This window comes from Anabas testudineus, chromosome 14 (assembly GCF_900324465.2).
Source record: "Anabas testudineus chromosome 14, fAnaTes1.2, whole genome shotgun sequence".
Lineage (NCBI taxonomy): Eukaryota > Metazoa > Chordata > Actinopteri > Anabantiformes > Anabantidae > Anabas > Anabas testudineus.
Window position 1 is genome coordinate 950,267 of NC_046623.1, and position 18,358 is coordinate 968,624.

At 42.1% G+C, this 18,358-nt stretch overlaps 4 protein-coding genes across 5 annotated transcripts; 2 read left to right on the plus strand and 2 right to left on the minus strand.

Annotated features, from left to right (window-relative positions):
• Positions 1 to 1,643: 1,643 nt before the first annotated feature.
• LOC113170655 (histone H2B 3) lies at positions 1,644 to 2,734 on the minus strand. The gene has a single exon (XM_026372834.1). The coding sequence runs from the start codon at positions 2,604 to 2,606 to the stop codon at positions 2,226 to 2,228; it is 381 nt and encodes a 126-aa protein (XP_026228619.1). The 5' UTR covers positions 2,607 to 2,734; the 3' UTR covers positions 1,644 to 2,225.
• Positions 2,735 to 2,856: 122 nt separating this feature from the next.
• On the plus strand, positions 2,857 to 3,766 carry LOC113170654 (histone H2A). The gene has a single exon (XM_026372833.1). It carries the CDS (start codon positions 2,944 to 2,946, stop codon positions 3,328 to 3,330), a length of 387 nt encoding a protein of 128 aa, XP_026228618.1. The 5' UTR covers positions 2,857 to 2,943; the 3' UTR covers positions 3,331 to 3,766.
• Positions 3,767 to 4,896: 1,130 nt separating this feature from the next.
• Positions 4,897 to 7,794, minus strand: LOC113169581 (heat shock cognate 71 kDa protein). Its single transcript, XM_026371112.1, has 8 exons — positions 7,583 to 7,794; positions 7,199 to 7,404; positions 6,959 to 7,111; positions 6,323 to 6,878; positions 6,049 to 6,251; positions 5,740 to 5,938; positions 5,410 to 5,642; positions 4,897 to 5,109 (listed from the first exon to the last, which is right to left on the minus strand). Exons 1-8 carry the CDS (start codon positions 7,785 to 7,787, stop codon positions 4,912 to 4,914), a joined length of 1,953 nt encoding a protein of 650 aa, XP_026226897.1. The 5' UTR covers positions 7,788 to 7,794; the 3' UTR covers positions 4,897 to 4,911.
• A 4,084-nt stretch (positions 7,795 to 11,878) lies between these two features.
• Positions 11,879 to 17,549, plus strand: LOC113171046 (cytotoxic and regulatory T-cell molecule). Of its 2 annotated transcripts, none has more exons than XM_026373419.1 (11): positions 11,879 to 11,954; positions 13,091 to 13,231; positions 13,344 to 13,496; positions 13,593 to 13,712; positions 14,375 to 14,530; positions 14,962 to 15,183; positions 15,815 to 15,868; positions 16,014 to 16,073; positions 16,201 to 16,344; positions 16,606 to 16,707; positions 17,242 to 17,549. In XM_026373419.1, the coding sequence occupies exons 1-11, from the start codon at positions 11,909 to 11,911 to the stop codon at positions 17,418 to 17,420; spliced, it is 1,377 nt and encodes a 458-aa protein (XP_026229204.1). In that variant the 5' UTR covers positions 11,879 to 11,908; the 3' UTR covers positions 17,421 to 17,549. The 2 variants fall into 2 exon arrangements, with proteins under 2 accessions (XP_026229204.1, XP_026229205.1); XM_026373420.1 differs by having other exon boundaries at positions 16,621 to 16,707; positions 17,242 to 17,548.
• Positions 17,550 to 18,358: the final 809 nt, after the last annotated feature.

Consider the following 18,358-nt stretch of genomic DNA (forward strand, 5'->3'; position numbering starts at 1 on the left):
ACCTCTTCATAAAGCACCATTTTGGTTTTAGGGGTTCACCAGGTCTGTACTGCAGACAGGTTAGTTTAGCACCTAGACGCCTTTTACTACTGTTGTTAGTGCAACAGGACAGGGCACATAAGAACATTTGCATCTGAATAGTTTTCAGTAATTTCATGTTAACTTTCTTCTTTTAACAAGTCAGACAGAATCCAGACTGTTTTACATACATCACCTGCTGTAGGCTGTTGTCATCTTCTACTCTTGGGTAAAGGGATGTGATTTTCTGTGTTACTAAAGCAGGGTGATATGTGCTGTAGTTTACATTTGGGATTCTTTACATGGTAATAGCATAAAAGATGAGCTGGTGTTGCTAACTGATGGATCTATCTATATATTAAAGGTTCAGATTCTTCTTTTTTTTTAAATAAAAGGTGTTAGTTATTATGATTATTGTGTGGAAACAGGTTCAATTACTTCAGTGAAGAAAACGTGGACATAGAATGTCCCAGGATCCCACCCTCTGCTGCTTGTAGGTAATTGTATTTGCCTAGTGTTGAAAAGTCAAATTCTCTAATTCAAATACAGTATGCGAGTACAATTTTATGATGCGTGTACTTTACCTGAGTATTACTTTATACTTGTGTATTTTTTTGACAGCTAGAGTCAACCACTAAACAAGTTTGGCTTGCGTTCCATAAAAAACAATATTACGTTTCAGACGTCTGTAATTTCCACCACACATTATCCTCTGAACTTCTCACAGGGTTTGAAGGCCCACAATGATATTCTACACAATAGATGTATCTATTACTTACAGGTATCATTTTACTGCAGAATTAGTACTTTTACTTAGTACATTTAGCTGATAAACCCAGTGTATTTTATTATTTTAATGCTCAAACTGTGGCCAGTACCCCACAGAGCCCGTCTTCCATTAACTGTACTAAAGCGCTGTAAAATCCCACTTGGTAGTGCATCACTCCATTTTATCAGACAGTAGAAAAGAAAAAAAAACCCATTTCAACATTAATGTGCCATTCACATGAACACTTGTCGCAGTAAAACTCAGTAATTTTTTAACATTAACATTAACCAGTTAATTTAAATGAGATGTCCTAAACCTAACTTCCAAACTACTTTTCAATAATTCAAGTATGAAGTCAAAAGGTTGAACCTTAATCCCATCGAGAACTTGTGGGGTGATATCGAAAAGGCCGTTTCTGAAGCAGAACCAAGGAAAGAATCATGGAGTGGAATAACAGCTGAAAGGTGCCACAGGTTGGTCGACTCCATGTCACACAGATGTGAAGCAGTTAGAATAAACTGTGGTCATACAACTAAATATTAGTTTAGTGATTCACAGGATTGTTAAATCCTAGAAACAAAAGAGTTTGTACAAAATAGTTTGGAGTTTGGACAGTCAACGGCAAACACTGCTATTTTTTTTTTAACCCCCCCCCCCCCCACTAAACTAATTACCCAATTTCACAGCCTTAAGAGCTGCATATCATGAATTCTGGGTTTTCTTCTGCACCTACAAGAAGCATCTTTTGAAAGGATCTTGTAATAAAGAGGAGAAATGATTGGAGCTTGTTCAGGGTTCATATGCACACCTGGTGCAGACCACAAAGAAGCAGCAGAATACATTTTAATGGGCTGTACTTTACTAGTACACGGCCAATTCAATATTTTACTACATTTCAAGAGAACTGTACTTTGTTGATGAACAGGAGCTTCTTATAGGATTTCACATACAAAACATATGGAGTTTGTTTGCACACATGATGAGCACAAGCCTCACTGTTCGCCCACTCCAGCTGCCGTGTGGGGTCGCTCTCTGCCTGTTACAGGACTCTCAGCAGCAGAGCTCAGTCTGATGTGGACTGCGTGTGTGCACCTGTAGTTGAATGGTGCAAAACAAAACAAAAAACAAAAGAGCTGCACGGTTTTAAGAGCACCACTTCGAATCGCTCAGAATTTATTCAGTCACTGGATAAAAACGTTGCACAACGCAGAAAAAAACAAACAAACAAACGGAACAGTGATTTAAAACAAGCGGCTACAGCTCCTCTACATCTCTACACATTCTGTTCTCTCTTTTCAAAAACAGCCATGGTGCAAACATCACAAACGCAGCTTTGCAACACAGTGAAGAGGAGGGGGGGGGGTTCAATTTTCATCTTGGTGATTTAGTGACTGTGGTCCCCCCCCCCCTCTCTCTCGTGTCGAGCTTCTGTCCACCTCTACTTGGAGCTGGTGTACTTGGTGACGGCCTTGGTGCCCTCGGACACGGCGTGCTTGGCCAGCTCACCGGGCAGCAGGAGGCGCACGGCGGTCTGGATCTCCCTGGAGGTGATGGTGGAGCGCTTGTTGTAGTGCGCCAGGCGCGACGCTTCCCCTGCGATGCGCTCGAAGATGTCGTTGACGAACGAGTTCATGATGCCCATGGCCTTGGACGAGATCCCGGTGTCCGGGTGCACCTGCTTCAGCACCTTGTACACGTAGATGGCGTAGCTCTCCTTCCTAGTCTTGCGCCGCTTCTTGTCTCCCTTCTTCTGGGTTTTGGTCACGGCCTTTTTTGAGCCCTTCTTGGGCGCAGGAGCCGATTTTGTTGGATCAGGCATTTTGTCTTACGTTAAAAACGTCAGGGTGACGTTAGGAAGGGACACAGCTCGGGACACCGCCCACCCCCATGACCGCTCCATTATTTATAACATGGCTGTGCAAATGAGGCTGTGCCGTTCCCTCTTTGCGATTGGCGCGTCCTCCAGCAGAGGCCCGGCGATAGCGCAGGACGCGCGGCGCCATTGGTGCGTGTGTCTCAGGTTCAGTCGACCAATCGGAGAAGCTTCTGCGGTTTATATGCGTTTTACTCCCTGAGCCATTACGTAGAGGCTCAAGCTGGTCTGTGTGTGGAGAGCACTGTGCGTCTATCTCATCAATATCCACGGTTAAACAGTCATGTCTGGCAGAGGGAAAACTGGAGGCAAAGCCCGAGCGAAGGCCAAGTCTCGCTCGTCTCGTGCCGGACTCCAGTTCCCAGTGGGTCGAGTCCACAGGCTGCTGCGCAAGGGCAACTATGCGGAGCGCGTCGGTGCCGGGGCTCCGGTGTATCTAGCGGCCGTGCTGGAGTATCTGACGGCTGAGATCCTGGAGCTGGCTGGAAACGCTGCCAGAGACAACAAGAAGACCAGGATCATCCCCCGGCACCTCCAGCTGGCCGTGCGCAACGACGAGGAGCTCAATAAGCTGCTGGGAGGAGTGACCATCGCTCAGGGCGGCGTGCTGCCCAACATCCAGGCTGTTCTCCTCCCAAAGAAGACGGAGAAACCGGCCAAGAGCAAGTAAAAGACTCCCCGCAGGCCCGGACGCAGTCGGGACAAAGGGCTCACCGGGGAGCCGCAACTTTTCGTATCAGTGTTGGTTTTTTTTTTTTTTTTTTTTTTTGGATACGCGACCTTTAAAATAGGGACTGTTTGGTGTTGCTGTTTCTACATGATTTAAAAAAAACATCCATTCGCTTTTCATCGGGACTATTCAGACTGCTCAGTCGTCACTTTTGTGTTGTTGGCTCTGGAAAATGGAGGCGCTTTGTAAAGACTGGGGATGATGAAGGCCGTGGAAAAAGAAAAGCCCAATTTTTAATACGGACCAATTCTGAAGGGGTGGGTGGGGGGGGGGGTTGTTTTAGTGTGACAGGGCTGCTACAAACGTGCAAATCTGTTGTATCATGTCATGATGTTTCAATAAATGTCCTGCAGCCTTTTGGCACAGGGCGCATTCATCCAGTCTTTATTTTTGTTGTTGTCATCCGGGGACTCTGCGCTCGGGCTTTGTGGCACAGAGGCTGCGGCTTTTCTGGCCCCTGAAGTGGCACAATCTGAACGTTTCTGGGAACAGTGAGTATTGTTGCGTTTGATTTGAGTTTCATCCACATTATGATGAAGGTCCGCGTCAAAAAACGGGGGGGCACTTTCACATGTTCAGTTTTGGTTTCGTTATGTGATCGCATCCTGCGGAAAAATGTCACGTCAGGTCTGAGTTCTCCCAATATGACTGGGAATCTGAATGAATGTGGACCCGGGCCTCGGTTCGCTGTCATCCTGGCCTCAGACGTTTGCTGGATGTTGGATTGCTGTCCAACACAGGCTGTAGTGAAGGATCCCTTCAGTGTCTGTGCGGTTTTTGAGGTCGTCTTTATGGACCTGTCTGCCTTTAGGAAGGTCAGAGGTACTGCAGCAAGTGGAGCTGACTGGGGGGAAATCTACTCTCTATATATATATATCAGCACTCTGCTCCAAGAACAGAAGTCATTTTCATGTTTTGTCAATATATTAAAATATTTACTAAAACATATTTAACAGTCAACAAATGCAAACAAAATGTGCACATAAGGTGTTTGAGATCTTAATATACCGGTCTGAGGTTGCTGCAAAGAGTTACAAACTGTCCACTCACCATTTAGTAACACAATGTACACAGAGGTTATAGATGGTTTAACATGGTTGTCAGTGTATTTGATACAGTAGTACTATGTGTTCTGTGCATTGTGCTGTGCTGGCTGAACACCACAGAGAGCCTCAAAGATCCTGCAGTCATAATATAATCTTCTTGTTTGCTGGTTATGTTCATTATAAGGGGTAATTATGTGTTTAAAGTAAAGCAAGGTATTCTGGTTTCCTCCCACACCTTAAAACTGATCTCACTGGTCTGAGCAGATCCACTGAATAAAAACAGACTGCAGCTGTCAGCGCACATGCTTCATTTCTCATTTTTAATTTTGGACTCAAACATGACATAGAATGCACCATAGAATGTTCACATAGCAAGTATCACTTAGTATAAGGTTTGACTTCATGTATTACGCCCTAGGGAGCAATCATGCTTGTTCATTACTCAGGGGTATCAAGGGGCCCACAGGCACACTCATTAATCAACCTCCTCGATGGTGGGTCCAGAGGATCCTCCACCAGCAGGGGCGCCACCAGCACCTGGGAAACCACCTGGCATTCCACCGGGCATCCCTCCTGGCATACCACCAGCACTCTGGTACAGCTTGGTGATGATGGGGTTGCACACCTTCTCCAGCTCCTGTTGCTGATGTTCATATTCGTCCTTCTCTGCAGTCTAATGTTAAAATGTGAATTAAAAACATTTGTTCTCATATTTAGCAGGAATTACTCGACAGTATAAATCGTCAGTTTAAACTCAGTTATAAGACGACAATGTAACCCTAAAAACCCCTAGTGGTAAGAAATGAAATATGAATGTGGTTTAGCAGATGAGTCATTTTTCAAAACCCCAATTCATTATCCACATATTGAGAACATCTGAGTTAGCTTAGATGTCCTCCTAACAAACATTTAATTAGCAGACAACAGACAGTCTATGTGTTGTGCAATTGCATTGATCTCTGCCAATATTTACCTGGTTCTTGTCAAGCCAGCTGATGACCTCATTGCATTTGTCCAAGATCTTTTGCTTGTCATCATCACTGATCTTTCCAGCAAGCTTCTCATCCTCCACAGTTGACTTCATGTTGAAAGCGTATGACTCCAGACCATTCTTAGCAGACACCTTGTCACGCTGGACATCATCTTCTGCCTTGTACCTCTCGGCTTCCTGGACCATGCGTTCAATGTCCTCCTTGCTGAGACGACCTGTCATAAATATGCAAGACTGACATTTCACTACCTTTGCTGAGAATAACACTGCAGCTGTATATCATTCATGCATAACTGTATTCTCTTTTTGTACCCTTGTCATTTGTGATGGTGATCTTGTTCTCCTTGCCAGTGCTCTTGTCGACAGCAGACACATTAAGGATGCCGTTGGCATCAATATCAAATGTCACCTCGATCTGGGGAACACCACGTGGGGCAGGGGGGATGCCAGTAAGCTCAAATTTGCCCAGCAGGTTGTTGTCCTTTGTCATAGCACGCTCACCCTCATAAACCTGTCGGTTATATAGTTATTTCAGTCACTCAAACATCTCAAACATAGACTGGAAAATTCTGTGACACCTGCAACTGAATTCCACTGAGTCACATTCACCAATGCGCTCACCTGAATGAGCACACCAGGCTGGTTGTCAGAGTAGGTGGTGAAGGTCTGAGTCTGCTTGGTAGGAATGGTAGTGTTACGTTTGATCAGGGCAGTCATGACACCTCCAGCAGTCTCAATACCCAGTGACAGAGGGGTGACATCCAGAAGCAGCAAGTCCTGCACATTCTCAGACTTGTCTCCGCACAGGATGGCAGCCTGGACAGCTGTAAAAAAGGGTGGGACATTTTGAATTGTTCACACTAATTATTCAAGAGGAAATTCTATTGACACTCACCTGCTCCGTAGGCCACAGCTTCATCTGGGTTGATGCTCTTGTTGAGTTCCTTTCCATTGAAGAAGTCCTGGAGCAGTTTCTGGATCTTGGGGATACGGGTGGAGCCACCGACCAACACAATGTCATGAATCTGAGACTTGTCCATCTTGGCGTCACGGAGAGACTTCTCCACGGGGTCCAAGGTTCCACGGAAGAGGTCAGCATTGAGCTCCTCAAAGCGAGCCCTGGTGATGGAGGTGTAGAAGTCAACTCCCTCGTACAGGGAGTCGATTTCAATGCTGGCCTGGGTGCTGGAAGACAGGGTGCGCTTTGCCCTCTCACAAGCCGTGCGCAGACGACGGACAGCTCTCTTGTTGTCACTGATGTCCTTCTTGTACTTGCGTTTGAACTCTGCGATGAAGTGGTTAACCATGCGGTTGTCGAAATCTTCCCCACCAAGGTGAGTGTCTCCAGCGGTGGACTTGACCTCAAAGATTCCATCCTCGATGGTCAGGATGGACACATCGAAGGTGCCACCACCAAGATCAAAGATGAGAACGTTCCTCTCTGAGCCAACCTGGGCAAAAAGAAAATGTGAAAACACTTTTTCAGGTATTGGTTGACGTAAATCATTGCACATCATACAGTAATACTAACCTTTTTGTCCAAGCCGTAAGCAATCGCTGCTGCAGTCGGCTCGTTAATGATTCGTAACACATTTAGACCAGAGATAGTTCCAGCATCCTTGGTTGCTTGACGTTGAGAGTCGTTAAAGTATGCAGGTACTGTGATAACAGCATTTGACACAGACTGAAAAAATAAAGAGACTGATTTTAAGAATACTGTCACTACATTTTGAATGATGTTTTTGATCATGCCGTGATTGTGTAAACTCACCTTCCCGAGGTAGGCCTCAGCAATCTCCTTCATCTTTGTCAGCACCATAGAAGAGATCTCCTCTGGGTAGAAGGTTTTGGTTTCCCCTTTGTATTCAACCTCCACTTTGGGGCGTCCGCTGTCACTGATTATATTAAATGGCCAGTGCTTCATGTCTGACTGCACAACTGGATCCTCATATCGTCTGCCAATTAAACGTTTAGCATCTGCAGTCCCCAGGAAAAAACAAAAGAAATATTGTGATTGTTTTAGCTGTTTGTTCCAACACTTACTTACACTACTAATTTACATTATTCACATGACAATTCTTTCAGTCACTCATGAGATCATTAGGATTACTTAATATTTCATAACAAGTATCACTTTATCCTGCTCTAACCTTACCAAAGACTGTGTTGGTGGGGTTCATGGCAACCTGATTCTTGGCTGCATCTCCAATCAGCCTCTCAGTGTCTGTGAAGGCCACATAGCTGGGGGTGGTCCTGTTGCCCTGGTCATTGGCAATGATTTCAACTTTGCCATGCTGGAACACTCCAACACAGGAGTAGGTTGTTCCAAGATCAATACCAACTGCTGCCCCTTTGGACATGGCTGCTCTAAGAAAGTGAAACAATTCACTGTTAATATTGTTCCAGCAGGGGGTGATAACACTCTTATGGATTAAGCAACAGGATGTGTGTCCATATATACAGTGTTAAAACCAGCTCCACCTTTACCACACCAAGTTGCTTTAGTGATACAGATCTCTTTTATTCTTTGCTATTAATATACATTGCCTTTTTATTTACCTTTATAAAACCAATCTGGAAAAAACTTGTAAATTAAATGTAACTGTTTAAAATCCATTGCTGTCTTAGTAGAGTACTTTTTTGTACTTTAAATAAATATTAGTACATGTAGTTAGTACCTTATATTGAGTTGCTAATTTCACATGGTACTACTTCTTGTACTGCAGTTTCTTTTAGGCAAGCACTTAACTTATATGGGTTATTGTACTTCTACCACATCTGATGGCTTTTCACACGTGCACCTATAGTATGTGATACTGTGAGAGTTACATTGTGTTTAATATAGACCTAAAGGCCATTTAACGAAAACCATTGTGCCCTCTTCACCCTTGAACAGCCTCTGTCACCTTTCAGGTGACGCCTGTGCAGACTACTGTTACAGAGCAGCCCTCTGTTTTCCAGGGATAACATGTCACTGGAAGGCAGCCATCTCATGCTGTGGAAACTTAAGAGTGCGAACCGAAAAGTGTGGAGAGTGCATGTTAAAAAAAAATGGGCTTCAGTCGCCCAGTGGCTCGGTCAGTCTACACGTTTTAGTGCAGCATGCAGGACACAGTGAGCCCTCAGTCATTCAGCAGCATCATGATGGAGCTCTGTGCAAAATGCTGATTCCTGGACCTCCTGGAAGAGACCGGAACCCCCCCCCACCACCCCCCCACCCCCACACACACTAATGAACTGAATGATAAAGTTGCTCTGCAGCAGTGCCGAGCTTGATCTGCATCTTTGCGCCAAGATGAATGGATTGGTACGACTGACACAAGTAGTCTCATGATTAATAACAAAACAATTCAAGTGAAATACAAATGACTTCTTATGTCATCATTCTTTGTGATACGACTGTATCAGGAATGAATGAATACATTACATACAAGAATAATTATTGTGACAGAAATATATAAATTACATCAATAAATAACATATACATTTACGTAAGAGGACTATCTACACATTTAAGGTCTGAGCAGGAAGCACCTGTCTCGTCCTACCTGGATGATGCTGTGGATCTGAGGATGCTGCAGTCTCACTCTGTCCTCTGAGCTGTAAACACAGGCAGTGCCGGCTACACTGCTGATGTACAAGCTTCCCAGCCGTCCCTGAGCCAATCAGCTTGCAGGACAGCAGTGAGCTTCCAGCACATTCCGACTGAGTCCATACGCGCCCTCTGTGCCATCCTCCTCTGATTGGCTAAAACCTGGGCAGCTTAAAAAGAACCTCGGAGAAAAAGCAAAAGAGATTAGAGACAGGGAATAGCAGGAGAAAGTTCCAGGGCTTTCCTTAATCTATGAGTGACGTTTTAGATCATTTTAGATAAGAAGAAAAGAATGATCACTGTTTGTGATCAGCAGGCTACAATCATACTGAGAACTTAAACATGGTGCGACCTTAATACTAAACCACATCATCACCGAGCAAACTTACCAATATAGTGTAAAAAGTAATCAGTCATATATCCCAAAACCATGCAGACCACAATGTGCACATCCTTTGGTAGAATCATGTCGGTTCCACAAATCAGGAAGTGGTAAACAACAGTCAGGTGTCACACTTACCTAACCTACACTGTGTTTTTTCAATGTGAATCAGGTAACATTCAGTAAAATCTGTAAATCTTCACTGACATTGTCAGTCAGAGGTAACTGCATCCTCATGTGTATGAGCTTTATTACATTACACATTACAGTCTGACACAGAGACTGTAACCCCTGTAAACACATTATCTGACTGTACAAAATGAAAGAACCTGCTGCTGTTTCCCATCATGGGGGAAAATGTAGGACTATGTGCATGATGACAGTTCAGAAAACAAAAAAAAAAAAAAACATTTATAGGTAATCAACACTCCTAAATTTCTGCAATTATTAGGACTGTCTTTTGTGCAAGATTGTGTGTAAATGTTTTCAAACTCTTTGATGATAGCCAACTATTAGGTTTTATTAATATTAAAAAAAAATCCACACTGGCTCGACCCAATACACACTCACTCTACTTACACCAACTTTGAAGTTACAGTGAGTTTGCTTGTTTCAGATAATCACAGAACACAGCCATGCTGTACTATAATATCTCCAAGTTGTATTGTACAGTAGTATGGAAAATGTAAATACTAATTGATTAGTTTTGTTCAGATGAGACACTTATCTGCTTTATCTGTTCACTAACATTGCACAGCAATCATTTATATCTTTATATAATCATACCATGACAAATTTGTGGGGCAAGTGACATGCCTGAATAAATGAGAAGTTGAATGTTATTGAAATCTGACAGAGTAAAAAAATCTGCCATGTAAATTTTGCTTTGCTGTTACAATACTTTACAGTATCACTAAAATATAAATACTGGTTTCTGTACATATGAAATAGCTTAAAATTTCCCCAACTCTAATATAATGGCACTGTATTGTTAATAGATCTGTATTATTAGAGATATATTAGTACATTATTACAGACCAGAAAGCGTATAGTTATCTATGCCAACACTTTCAGTCTTCTTCTTATAACTGAAGCTTTCGGCCAGGAGGTGGTGTCCGACATTTCCACCCTGAACCACAACATCCTCTAGTCTCTGTCCATCTTCTCTTATCTGTTATTCACTTCAAAAAACACAGTTTGAGTCAGACTTGTGGTGTTAGGCCCTCCCCGTTCAGCAAATCTATAAGAAGTATTCAAACCCTTGGAAATACTTTTACAACATTGTCACAGGAAACATTTCGACTTGTTCCCCTGTGTGTGTGTGTGTTGGTCTGTGCTCTTCTCAGAGGACAGTTTTTAAAAGAACTCGATAGATCTGGTCTTTCGGTTGGATAGGTGGGCTGTGGTGGAATAGATGTTTATTTGAAGTCTGGTGGTGAGTGACATCAACAGACCAGGCTGTGGTGTTATATTTTCCACATTTACTCAACTGTATACCTCAAGCTTGTGTGCCCACGGGCCTCTTTTTTCCAAATGTATCAGGAGGTCATAGAGGTGCTGGTGGTTCTGTGTGGGGATTAAAAAAATCCATCCAAATGGACCAAAGTGAGCTGACACTAGCATGGCAAAAAGTGGCAACAAATCAAACCATGTGATGTGACTGTACATGTGATGTTACTGTACATGTGATGTTACTGTACATGTGATGTGACTGTACTGAGACTCTGACTAGTGTGCACTGTAAAACTTTAAGTAAGTTTGAGTCTTCCCCTTTTGTAAAAGTCCAGTTCTTTGAACACTGCAAAAAGAAAATCTACCATTTACACTGTGCTTGTGCTTTGGAATCAGCCGTTGTCTGACTGAGAACTTTTACTTTCCTTTGTCAACGGACTTTCCATGTCACAGGGACACGGTGGTTGCATTTACACCCCCCTCTCACCCCACCACCCCATCTAAAGTTCAACAGGTCAAACCACCAACAGCTAACACACAGTAGTAGTTGGTCAAATGAATTCCTCCACTGGCCTTTGTTGAAGACTCTCAGAACAACTGTAATCCATTGAATTGCTTCATTACCTCTAAGCTACAGTCTTATCTAATGTATGTTTAATGTTAGTATATCACACTCACACAGAGATGTCTTGATGACTGAACAAAATAACACATTTTAAAGTCTCTCCATCATTGAACCATGTTCATTTTTTCAGAAATCATCATTAAATTGCTTAAAGAATTTTTTTTTATTTGACCTTTTTTATTAAACCACTTCAAATTACTACAAATATCAATGGGACACAAAACTTTCATTTCTTTCTTCTTTTATCATACATGAAGCCTGGACTTTGTGTTTTTACCGTAGGAATCGCACAAGAATCCCATGAATTGAAAAGTTTGTGGAAACCACAGAGCTGTGATGTCACGGAAGGTCCCTCACAGCAGAGTACAAATATGAGCAGCGAATGAGGAAACGCTGCAGAGTTCGAAGAGCGTTTGTGTAAGTGACAGAGATGGAACTGAAGCTGCAGCTGTGTGTCTTCATGTCGCTCGTACATGGTGAGTCCTTTTATGTCTCTACTTTCTGACTGTGCTTTGTTTTGAACACTAGATAATTGCATGAGATGAGAAACTGATGGGGTTGCGTCTAAATTCTTGACATGACAGCTCTAGCTGGTGTACATGTAGCACTATAGCAACATGTGATGTGATTTGAAGACTGATGCTCCTGCTGACTGATGAACGGCTGCATTTGTCTCTATTTGTTGACTGGGCTCATGCTTTGAGAGGCCTTAGTATGCGTTATACGTAGATACTGTGCTTTATTTATTAATACTTCCCTTTGTTTCATTGAATTTCAGTCATTTTATTGATTTAACCCACATTCTAACATGCAGGTTTATATATGATCACATACTTGTACTATATACTCCATCATATCCTCTAATGTAATGCATACCATATATTTTACATTGCACAGACACCTGCCCGGCCTTACGTCAGGCTTTTAAATGAAATTGACACTTTCCAACCTGATGACTAAAGTCTAGAGAAGCATGTTGCACTGCAGTAAAACCTGTGCACCAACGTCTTGTTCCAAATTTCACTGACACTAAATTCAAATTAAACCTACGCGTGTGAACATGTCTTGATGGCCTCACAAGCCCACCAGCATTACTGCGGGTGTCAACGTGCCCCCACAGATGTGTTTTCCAAACCGCTCACGCCATAGGAAAGAAAAAAGTCACTCATGAACAACCCACAGCAAATTTAGTTTTTCTCTCACACTTGCTGCTACTTTCTCTTTCCCCATCAAACGACTGACCACATTACTTCCTGTCACAACAGAATTTAGATTAGCTGTATGACGGGGGGCTGTAGTGCTGTTTTTTTCCTGTCGCCACCTACACACACACACACACACACACACACACAGTCCCAGGCCAGTGGCACAGAGAGGAGGAGATGAATCAAAGAGGGTTCAACTTCGGACACCTCCGTATGCGGGGGAGAGAAACAGACTCTCTGTTTGTTCGTCTTTTTGTGAAAGCTGGACAGACATGTGCCTGGAAGTGGTGTCATTTAATCAAATGTCATGTGTTTCGTGTATTTTCAACTTCTGTTGTGTGGAAATAACGCTGCGATCTTATTGTGAATTTTCAAGGAAACTGATGTTCCTATTTCTTTTCTTGCAGTTTCGCTTGCTGTTTTGCAGCGAGTGATTGTGGAAAAGGGGGAGATCCTCACCATGAGCTGCCCCGTCGCTAATGCGGACAGAACTCACATTGAGTGGAAGAATCCCGAAGGATACGTTATGTTCTTCAATCGCAATAGAGGTGAACCTGGCAGCTCTTGTGCTTCAGTCACAGCAACACATGTACTAAGCAGCAACATAAACATACTGATATTTAACATCTTCTTTCTCTCATTGTTTTGTCTCACTTGCAGTCTTAAAGGACAAGCGATACAGCATCACCAAACTGACTCAGTCTGAATTCACCATCAGTATTTTTAATGTCACCTTCAAAGATGGAGGCAACTACACATGCACTGGGTACAGCCGCCCCCCAAAAGAGATGAAGGTGGAGGTGACAGTGATCAGTGAGTATACTGCTACAGTACTACCTTCACTACCAGACCTATATCTTTCCACACAGCTGTGGACTCTAATAACATTTGCTCTTGATTCATTTCAAGGTCATCCCAGAATGACAGTAACAAAGCATGATGGGAAAACCGTGACAGAATGCACAGCTGAGAAGAACCACAATGCTCCACAGATCTTCTGGCAAATAGACGATGGGCCTGAAATTCAGGGTAAGCTGGCAGACTGATGATGTGAGCTTGAGAATGAACTGCAAGCGCCACATTGTAATTAGGGAACCAAAGTGAAGCAGCTGAAAGGGCCGCATGACATGAATTGAACTCACAAACACACATCCTCTGTTAACTTTAGCTGGGTGTTTGTGGTGCCGCGTCTTGTGTACTGCACTGTGAACAACACAGATGCAATGCACAGTGTAATGCTCTAATTTACATTTATACATTATGGGTTTATCCAAAAGTGTAAAACACATGCAAACAAAAATAGCATGCATGTAGGCATGAACACCTCAGTGTTTGTTGAAAGCAGACTCACTAACCACAGAGTGGGCTCTTGATGACTCTACCTGCCACAGTTTCAGTAATCCTACCCATGACTAGTGGGTTGGAAGATGTTTTTGTAATCACTGATAATGATCAGACCTTTATATTAACCAGCACCTTTTTGATTGTTCCTTAACACCTCTATAACCATGTACATCTACTCCTACCTACTATTTTTCGTTTCATTATGAATTCCACAGAGAGTTAATCCTTCCTTGAGAAAGTGTTAAACATATATTGTGATCAAATGTCTCAGCCCTGTCCTATAATCATGGGACTTCTGAGATGGACTGTGAACTATGAGGACTAATGGTATCTGTCTTATTTCACAGGTCGCCCCCAAGTCTACCATCAAGGTAAAAAATATACCTCTGTGGACAGATTTTTTCTCATCCCATCTAGAAAGAGAGTCACTTTGAAATGCATCGTTCGCCATCCAGCCCTGCCCTCACAACCTCTCATGGACTATGTCAAAATTGGACGAGACTGTGAGTATAGTTCTTTAAATCAGATTCGTATCTTAGTGACTTTAGAGAAGCACATTTTAACAACAGTCTATATACATAATTCACCAGAGGAGAAAATTAGAAAAGATGGCCGTCGCGTCAACCAAGTCTTGGTTGATGTTTACTTTAAACTACTTCTGCATATCTGGCGATATTTGAGGAACAGTGAAAGCGTAGCCGTGTCGTCACACAACAGGGAAAGCACTGGAGAGGGTTTTTCTCATGAGCTTCTCCATGACACTGTCCGCAGCACCACACTGCCCCGTGTCATTTCCTCTTTCTGTATGTCAGAAATAGCCTGGTTTCTTTTATTCTAATAAAAAACTATCAGATGTCATCATGAATTTGGTTTTCCATGAATTGAATGTGGTTTTGGCTAATTAGTGGTGAATCCTCTCTCTCTCTCGTCACAGCAACGAAGCTCCGCCCCACGACAACCACGACCAGTTCACCCACAGCTCAGCCTCAAGGGTCAACACATGGTAGCACAGCAGTGTACTCCTCATCTACAGGCGGGAATGAGCCTTCAACAGGGAGCTCTGCAAAGTTACCAACTGTTCCCACGAGTCAGACAAAGACATTTACATCAACTGTGAACCATGTCTCATCCACAGACCCACATCTCAGCAACAGTAGTGAGTCAAACTCCTTTCATGTGTTTATGATTTTCATGCTACATGGGCTTAAAATTACAAAATAATAGATAACATATGCAGGGATCTGAAGAACACAAAAAGACAATCCTGGGAAAAATACTAGTCCTAAAACACCCAATAAAGTTATTTTAATATCACATAAATATCCAAAAAAATGGAAAATGATGCCATTCCCTAAACACTTCATTCTAAAAGTTGTCTAAAAAGGAAAAGCAACACAACAACAGAAATAATAGAACTTTTTAGGCCACTACATCCTGTATTTATTGTTTTAAATGTATAGCACATGAAAGAGCTGTCAGCGTGTGGGATGGAAACTACAGATATCTCAGCTTTCACATTGCGTTTAGACTGGTCGCTTTAACCACCACAGTAGGTGTAATACCACCAGATCTGTTTCCTGTGACGGAAGTCCCAGTCTACATTATGAAACCTACTTATCTTAGATGTATACAGAAAGTCTCCGTGTACAATAGGTGCAGAGTTTCTCTGAGTTACGCTGTGTGTGTGCTGAGCATCATTACAGATTTGACTGAAAAACAAAAACATCTGCTTGTCTGAATGCAAAATGTAATTAAATATCTTTATTTTTTGTGTCTGGTGTTATCAGGCTCAACCATGGAGATGAATGACACAACATCAAGTAATGAAACAAGCACAACAGGTAGGTATTTTAAAGTAGTACATGGAGATTGCTACTTGACAGATGTTTGTCTGATGCCATCTACTGGTGATTCTAAACAACTACAATCTGATTCAGATTCAGTACCCACTGTGTTAATGACTGTCTTTTTAATCATTTATTAAAGGCTGGACATCTATCTCTGAGACTACAGTGGACTTTAACAGCACAGGAGGAAACCTAACAGGTAAATTCACTATTAACGCATGACTGAAACTAAACACTGGTGTAAAAAGTAAATGACATAACTGCCCAGGCTTTTTGCATGTGATAGTTTTGCTGAACTAAACACAACACTTTGTGTTTGAACCCAGAGAGCAGTAATGACCCAGTCATACAGGCGAGAGGTAGTTCATCATTGCTGGTCTTCCTGGTCACATGCCTGATCTTTGGTCTTCTGGTGGTGGTCATTTTCTTCGCCATCAAGCTGAGGAGAGCACACGTCATTTGGAAGAGAGGTAAACGAAACACATTCCCAGTTTCCACATTCACCACATCACACCTACAATATCTGCTGGTTTGGACTTTAGTCAGGGCCATAAATGTGTGAGGCAGTTTGTGATCATTTGAATCTGTTTTCTCCTTCACGTGAGTCTTAGAGCATATCAGAAATCTATAATTGACTGCAGAATATAAAGGCTTTCTTAGTGTGTGTCTAGTTACTCCACAAATCTGTGCACCTTCCTTATGAAATGTATTTAAAATCAAAAATATGACAGTTTTTATTGTTACAGAGAATGAAGAGTCCAATCCTTCTGAGGAGAGCAGTAAATCCAAATCAAGCCAGGAGGAAAAGAACGCCCAAGCTCAAAGACGAAAAGGTGATAAATCCACACTGCTTAACCCTTAAGACTAAAATTCGTCCTGCTCACATGGTTTGTGAATTTAAACATGGATCATTTACAGGCATTTCATGCTTAAAGAGTTAAAAAAAAATGTAATGTAAACGTAAACTGGAGTGTAGTTTGAGGAAGTTTATGAAGGTCATACGTCATGGCTAAAAGGAGGATGTTTGCACACTGTTGGCAGACAGATGTCACTGTCACTTATGCCCAGGTTTCTGTTGGAAGTGAGGAAGCTGAAAGAAGGAAATAAATCATACACACTTGCAGTGTTGTGATGAGATCAAACATTTAATTATCTTCAAAAAATACATTTGGAAAGTATGTTGTTCTTGAGGTTGGTTCTCTAGCTTAGCATGAAAAACACTAATTCTACTTTGCACTGTTCAGGCACAGTCTCTGGTGACACTTCGTCTTTCCCACAGAAGCAGGGCTGGTGTGTAAAGAAGGAACCTGTTTTCCTAATGACTCACTGATTGTGTAACACACACTCTCTCTGTCTCTGTCACACAGATCCTTTCAGTGTTCCGGTGTTCACACAGTACGTTGTTGAAGAACCAACAGCGGTGACTTCAGTGATCAATCCCGGTGTGATGGCAGCAACAACGATTGTAAATAATGGACAGGCTTCTCAAACCCAAACTCTGCCACAGACCGCAGCCAAAATTGATATAAAGGAGACAGAGTTATAACAGTGTGTGAAATACAACAGTTATTGTTTATATTTATATCATGCAAACCACTGTCAAACTCAAAATAGCTTTTCTTACAAAAAGTTTATGTTTACACAGAAGATTATGTACTGTACTGTGAAAATGTTTTGTACATATGTGTATTTTATGTTTATTTGTAATAAATTATATTTTGTTAGAATGTATTTTGCTTGAATATGGATGAGTGATGGTTAACTGAAGTATTAATGATGTTTTTGCATATATTCAGTCTCTTTTTTTATTTTGTTTTCGCCCCCTTGGAGGCAATATCATGATTTTTCCACACAGTTAATACAGAGCAGTATAACACCCTCACCACACATGTGATATGTAGAACTGAAGGCCCACAGGCCACAAATACTGTAGTATCATGGAAACAGACATCAAACAAAAAACACAGAATCATGAGAAGTTTTTATGCAAAAGGCAGGAAACAAAAGCTGCATATTATTGATAACATACTGGTCTGTTGTAATTCAATACTGATAGGATGTCCCAATAACTCCTTTAAAAGCCTCCAGTTAATCCAAAATGCTGCAGCCAGAGTTCTGACTGGAATGAGTAAGAGAGATCATATTTCTCCAGCGTTAGCTTCTCTCCACTGGCTCCCTGGATAATCCAGAACTGAATTTCAAATTCTTCTCCTCACTTATAAACCTATGTGAATTCTGAGACGTTCTTTCTTTGTTGCTACAGCTAAACTGTTCTACACAAGCTAAGCTTTGTTACATGTGAAAGACTGATTTCCTGGTTAACACTCAAAAAGCAACTAAGCTGTGAAATAAATATGGTGAGTTATACAGTACTTCTCGCTGATTTATAGAAGAATAAAAGAGGCACTACACTTGGTATAGATCATGTAAAATAACACTTTGTTTCGTTACAAGCGGAACAATTACACAACGTGACTATTTTCC

What these genes read in the sequence shown, in the direction of transcription:
- LOC113170655 (XM_026372834.1), bottom strand. Translation starts at nt 2,606, where the DNA reads ATGCCTGATCCAACAAAATCGGCTCCTGCGCCCAAGAAGGGCTCAAAA.
- LOC113170654 (XM_026372833.1), top strand. Translation starts at nt 2,944, where the DNA reads ATGTCTGGCAGAGGGAAAACTGGAGGCAAAGCCCGAGCGAAGGCCAAG.
- LOC113169581 (XM_026371112.1), bottom strand. Translation starts at nt 7,787, where the DNA reads ATGTCCAAAGGGGCAGCAGTTGGTATTGATCTTGGAACAACCTACTCC. An exon ending in CCCCACCAACACAGTCTTTG is followed by an intron (nt 7,405 to 7,582) that starts GTAAGGTTAGAG and finishes TGGGGACTGCAG; the next exon opens with ATGCTAAACGTTTAATTGGC. An exon ending in CACCATCACAAATGACAAGG is followed by an intron (nt 5,643 to 5,739) that starts GTACAAAAAGAG and finishes TATTTATGACAG; the next exon opens with GTCGTCTCAGCAAGGAGGAC.
- LOC113171046 (XM_026373419.1), top strand. Translation starts at nt 11,909, where the DNA reads ATGGAACTGAAGCTGCAGCTGTGTGTCTTCATGTCGCTCGTACATG. An exon ending in CGATGGGCCTGAAATTCAGG is followed by an intron (nt 13,713 to 14,374) that starts GTAAGCTGGCAG and finishes CTTATTTCACAG; the next exon opens with GTCGCCCCCAAGTCTACCAT. An exon ending in ACACGTCATTTGGAAGAGAG is followed by an intron (nt 16,345 to 16,605) that starts GTAAACGAAACA and finishes AAAATATGACAG; the next exon opens with TTTTTATTGTTACAGAGAAT.